This window comes from Ruditapes philippinarum, unplaced genomic scaffold (genome assembly GCF_026571515.1).
Source record: "Ruditapes philippinarum isolate M1 unplaced genomic scaffold, ASM2657151v2 ctg7832_1_1_1_1, whole genome shotgun sequence".
In the NCBI taxonomy this organism is placed as follows: domain Eukaryota; kingdom Metazoa; phylum Mollusca; class Bivalvia; order Venerida; family Veneridae; genus Ruditapes; species Ruditapes philippinarum.
In genome coordinates, this window is record NW_026864176.1 from 46,648 (window position 1) to 52,354 (window position 5,707).

Sequence of the window (5,707 nt, forward strand, 5' to 3'; positions counted from 1 at the left end):
AAATATGACGTCATTGTTTTAGTTTGTGCACGTGCACAGGTTCGGCGGGCTGATAACTAGTTCTCGGCCCCGGGCCGCAAACTCATAATAGGTCACGTGACACTCATGATCAGTTGAAAGCATAGGCGTTTTTGTTACTATATTTAGTAACAAACACGCTTAATTTTTAGGAGGGGCGCTTATCAGCGTGTTTTCGCTCCGCACCCCGCCGTTTTATTTCTTAAACTTCACACGCGCCCTCGCTAATTAGCGTGTTTTCGCTCCGCGCCCCCACCATCATTTTTACTTGTTAATTCTCGACTTTTCGCTTGGCGGGGACGCGAAAACACGAATGGCACAAATCAGCCACCATACTTTACTGCGTTTTCTTATTTAAACAATATGGTTTTATTCATTGTTGAACTTTAAAATAATTAAGAGCGGTATGATAAAAGGAATAACACATAGTACCTCAGACCCTGTTGTTTCAATTTAGATTACTAAATATGAAAAAGTCCTCTAATGTTTCCTTAACCCTTTACCTCATATACCCAGCAAACATGCATATATGGGACCCATATGGGCTATATCTAGGCAAGCCCATATGGGTATGCCCATATTGGACCTATATGGGACCAATATGGGCAAGTCCATTTGGGTACGCCCATATTGGACCCATATGGGTCCCATATTACAGCACTATAAGGAAAAACGATTTTTCGTTTATTTATTTCTTTAGAACTTGTTTACTTTGAGCTATAGTGTGACCACCTTGGCATAAATTGCTATTATCTTTTATAAAAATCGTAGCATAAACATATATACAAGCCATGAGGGACCCATATGGGTCCCATTCGGGCAACCCAATAAATATTAGCATGCCTGAGCAGGTGCGAGAAATTAATTTGTTTAGTTTTTATATTGGTTTTAATTTTTATAATCTAAATATAAAAATGTGTTTTTAGACTATTTATTCAGAAATAATTTATAAAAATCAGCATTTGATGAAAAATTTATTTCGAGCATGCGCAGACGTGATTTCCGCTGCCGCTTAAAATCAAATTGTGTATTGAAACGTTAAATTGTAAAATTGTACATGAAAACAATATTTCATTTCAATTCGGAACATTTAACGACGATTTCGTATAACGACCTTTCATATTATATCCTTACAGATTTATTGTGTGTGAAGGTAAGTGTAAACGTCATTTATGTTTTTGTTTTTGCCTTTGCCATGTAATTTCGCGATAGTTTTTGTCAGTTTAATTTGCGACATTTTCTAGAATTTACGCCCACTATTAGGCACTTTAGCTGACCTATGGATGTGTATAGTTGTTATTGTTGAATAACTTAACAGTGACGGAGTCGACACTAACATTTTAATAATATTGTTTCTATCTAGACTAAATTTTAAGAGATCCTTTTTAAAGGGACACCATCATTTGAAATCCAGTGACCCCTCCTAGCCTTAGAAGTCCCTTCCATTTTGTACCAATATTTCATTCATAAGCATTTTAAAATATTAAATGCAAATACTTATTATTACAAATTCAAGTATTTTTTTCCAAGTACCAACCAAGCCCTATGTTGCACAGGCACGAGTATCGGATCTGGGAAGAAAAAATATGACCCGAAAGATAATTAAACCTGTGTTCATCTTTAAAAGGTCAAAAACCGAAAAAAAATGTAAATTATACCCCCCTTTTAAAACATACTTTAAGTTAAGAGAAGGCCAGAAACACCAGATTCGAGCCTGCAAGCAAGGGATTCACTTCCCGGGCCGTTGTGAAAACAATTGTCCAGACAATTAAAAAAATCTTTTATCACTTTCACGTTTTCACGTTTGTATTAAGCTTCCAAATGGGACCAAGTCTTTAACCCTTCCCGTTCATGAAATATCTATCGGGGAAACAAACGCATTCGTGCTAAAAATCCTTGGTAGACAAAATTGCGGCACAACAATTCGGTACGTAAACATAGACTAGTACATGTTTGCCAGCCGATTACGGGTCATAATCATATTGTCACTTGGCGCAATAACTAACTTAATGTATATGTATTTTATAATTACTTATTAATGTTTTTTCATTTTATTGTAAATAGGCCATCAAAAAGGCTGTATGAATCGGATAGTGGCACTGATGAGAATGAGACAGACACAGAGAGTAGGCCACCACAAGTTATTGACCAAGCAACAACGCCCAAAGAGTCACAAAGCCTACTTTCATCTCCGCCTCGCTTATCTGCACAGGCATTGCTAGAGGCCAGCAGTGATGTGCAAAGTGCTTCTCCAATACAAGGTGCTTCTGATACACCCTTCCGTGGGCAGATTATTGGGCCCAGTAAGTATAAACTTCGGAGCTATAAATATATTTATTATTACAGTACATACTTATTAAACGTTGTATTCTCAAAACAAGTCAATAAATGTTATAACAAGCTGGATTGAGTGACACAGCCAAAAATGGAAAGTTTCACCTTGTGACGCCCCTAGTTAAAAAAATATTCAAAAGAAATTGATGATTACTTGTGTTAGTCTTTATCATGATGTGAATTTGTGCGCATATTCTTGCCTGACCCCACTACTGTTATCCAAAGTTACGGTCCCTGGAAGAGTCAAGAATGTTTATTGTCACCAAATGACATGCCTAGGCTCAAAAATATGTTAAGTTTAATTCATGATTTCTTATCATTTTCACTTTTTGTGACCTTGCACACTCAACAATCCTTTTGAGATTTTAGCGTTAATTACTGTTAAAGCCAAGGAAAAATTTAAAATACTGGATTTTTTCCATTTGAGCCGGGTCATGACAAAACCAACATAATGGGTTTGCGACCAGCATGGATCCAAACCACACATAGCTCTAAAAGTATATGGCCTAGAATTATGAATCCTTTTTTTCAGCTGCTGTTACACAGATTCTCCGAGTCTTGGAGACAATGCGAGAGAAGAATCGTGAAATTAAGAGGATGGTGCAGCGAATGCTGTTAAGGTCAGCAGCAGATGACCAACCGCTGCAACTTCCGAAAGATATCTCATTCCCTATTCGTTATCCTGAGCAGATGGAAGCATTCGATAAGCTTCTGGGAGATCAGACAATGCTCTCATCTGTGGTAAGCATAGTGTTAGTCATGTATGTTGCTGTTACTGAAAAAAGTATACCCCATATCCACTGGCCTAAAAGCGAAATAACATAATGGTCTGTGGTGAGCACTTGATGATAATGTATAATCATTCTGCTATATTTATGTTGGAAAATATTGCACAGTGGACAAACACTTTGCTGCATTAATTTCAGAATTAAAAACTGGCATGTTTTAATTTTTTGATTCATATTGACACAGTTATGTTATTTATATATGCTATAATAGCCATGAGCACAAGACATAGGCAGTTGGCCTCGTTTTCAACATTAATTATTTATTAGGACAAGACAGTCAATTCATTAATCAAAATGCTGGCAGCTTTCAAAATACCAGGAAAATGACTAGTACCCACAAAATCCAGGAATTGAGCTGTTATTATATTATCAAAAATTATTCTGTTGATATTGAATAAACTCTTGTATAAAAAAACAATGATAATGTGCCCCATAACACTCGGTGGAGGGGACAAACATAAAGGCACAAGTCACTAAGGTGTTGTCCTAGGCTGTAAATATATGAGGAAAGATCTTTTAATTTGTCAATCCAAACAGTTTTCTTGGCAGATTATGTTTTTGAGGTCCAGTTGACAATTATTTGTCATTTGGTGACTTGCAGCCCTTCACTTAGTAGTGTTAAAATTAACATTAAAAAAAGTTTATGTTCTGCTTTATTTAAGGTGCGGTTCCTCTCAATGTTTGGTATGGCAGATGTACGGGAAACTGTTGACCGCTTGATGAAAGAAATGAACTGGCAATAATGTACAATATGAAGTGGCTGAAGGGGAAGAAAAAGTTTGTGGGCCTCTAGATACTGAATGTATTGTATAGTAAGTGATATTTTTACAAATTTGCAAAGTGGTGTCTTCAAAATAGATATATTAATATATTATCCAAGATTTGTTATTGTGTCTTCGTGTATTGCTTTAATGAAGGAAAATGCTTGACTAGTTTTTTATGGAAATTAATAAGAGAGAATATTTTACATGCTGTGTGGTTTTGATCCCATGCATTGTGTTGTGATGCATAATATAAACAGAAATCACCTTCCTGTAAAGCAAGTTATTTGTTTAATACCTTAACATTCTTTACTGATACACCGATATGATGATCTCAGCTTACAACTGACTGCAAGCAATATCACAGAAATATTGTTAAAAGCTATGTAAAACCAGGAAACAAACATCTATATTTGGTAAAACATACCAGAATTAGTTTATATTCCAATTTATACTGCTCAAAATGCTACAAGGTGGCTTATGACCTTTGAATGGTTTCAATACCTTCATTTCACTTCATTTCATTCTTTAAGGATAAGAATGCTTGTTTTGTAGAATGTGTCCAAAGGAACTTGCCGACAAAGGCTGCAACGAGGAAGGATGTTGAAATAGAGGTTTCAAAGTGGCTGGCTGGGGCGCGGGACCGCGATGGGGGAAGGAAAGCAAGAAACAAAGTGTCAGAGACCTTACCTGAAGAAAATGAAGGAAGTGACTAGACATGTTTTTAATTTAAAAATGCAAATTTATAGAGGATATTTGTTTGTTTGTGTGTAAGATGAAATTTTATATCATCAAGAGAGCTTTAAAAACAGTATTCTCATGAGTGGCTATGCGCTCGTGAGAACACTGTTTTTTAAAGTTCCTTCAATGATATAAAATTACATCTTACACAACAAACAATAAAGTGTCTTTTTATTTTATGCTAATGCAATTTCCTCAATATTAACGTTAATATTAAATCTGTTTTCTCCACTGTTAACATCAATTTTAGTTGAAGTCCAATTTCTCATAAATACAGGAAGTCTTGGGCTGAAAAATAAGTTTGACAATCAACGTTGAAAAGCCATGATATTATGTATTGAATTCAAAAAATTTGAATGATGATAAAATCTTTAAAAAGTAGTCTCGTCATAAAAAGTTTGAAATTTTAATCATTTCACTGTGAAATTATCAAATATATTTTTCACGGATACATCAGTAATACAATCAAAAGGATAAAATAAATGACTTTTATTTTACATTTTCAAACCTTTACTTCATCTGCATATAAGTTATTCCACTGATTGAAAGTCAATATGTATCAAGGTATTTTTAAAATGTGATAAGGGTCAGAACTACAGTAAGCGGCTCATTTGTTTATCTTGTTATACTTTTTGTTGCTAATTTTAATGTTTGAGGTCATCAGCATAGCATGTCTTTCTTGTAAATGCAAAATTCTTGTCTAGTCAAATTTTGCCTTCTAGTCAGTATATTCTGCTGCTATGTTATGTTTGTTGTTGACATTATATGCTGTTTTTCTGTTGTCTATATGCTGTTGTTTTTTTTTTCCATTAAACATTGTTAGAGGAAGGTAGTCTAGTACTGGTGTAACTCTCCAGAAACGATGGTTAGGAAACTACCCGCCTATATGACGTTAAAGGCGTAAAATGAAACAAACAAACAAAAAACATTGTTACTATTTAAATCAAGACATTAAATGCTTGGGGAATGTTTTTGATACTGATCAATACAATTATAACATCTTGTCAAAACTTGACACTAACAGGGAACACATGTATTGATATGGTATTAACCTTTAAAATAAAG

The 5,707-nt window shown here is 34.8% G+C and overlaps 1 protein-coding gene across 3 annotated transcripts; it reads left to right on the plus strand.

Annotated features, from left to right (window-relative positions):
• The first annotated feature begins 523 nt into the window (after nucleotides 1-523).
• LOC132724709 (uncharacterized) lies at nucleotides 524-4,948 on the plus strand. 3 transcript variants are annotated; one of them, XR_009624953.1, is made up of 5 exons: nucleotides 524-1,171; nucleotides 2,083-2,321; nucleotides 2,885-3,093; nucleotides 3,803-3,952; nucleotides 4,457-4,935. XR_009624953.1 is itself a non-coding variant. In XM_060709638.1 (4 exons), the coding sequence occupies exons 1-3, from the start codon at nucleotides 2,057-2,059 to the stop codon at nucleotides 3,881-3,883; spliced, it is 555 nt and encodes a 184-aa protein (XP_060565621.1). In that variant the 5' UTR covers nucleotides 1,848-2,056; the 3' UTR covers nucleotides 3,884-3,952; nucleotides 4,457-4,935. The 3 variants fall into 3 exon arrangements, 2 of the variants coding, with proteins under 2 accessions (XP_060565622.1, XP_060565621.1); XM_060709638.1 differs by lacking the exon at nucleotides 524-1,171 and having other exon boundaries at nucleotides 1,848-2,321; XM_060709639.1 differs by lacking the exons at nucleotides 524-1,171; nucleotides 3,803-3,952 and having other exon boundaries at nucleotides 1,845-2,321; nucleotides 4,457-4,948.
• The last annotated feature ends 759 nt before the right edge of the window (nucleotides 4,949-5,707 follow it).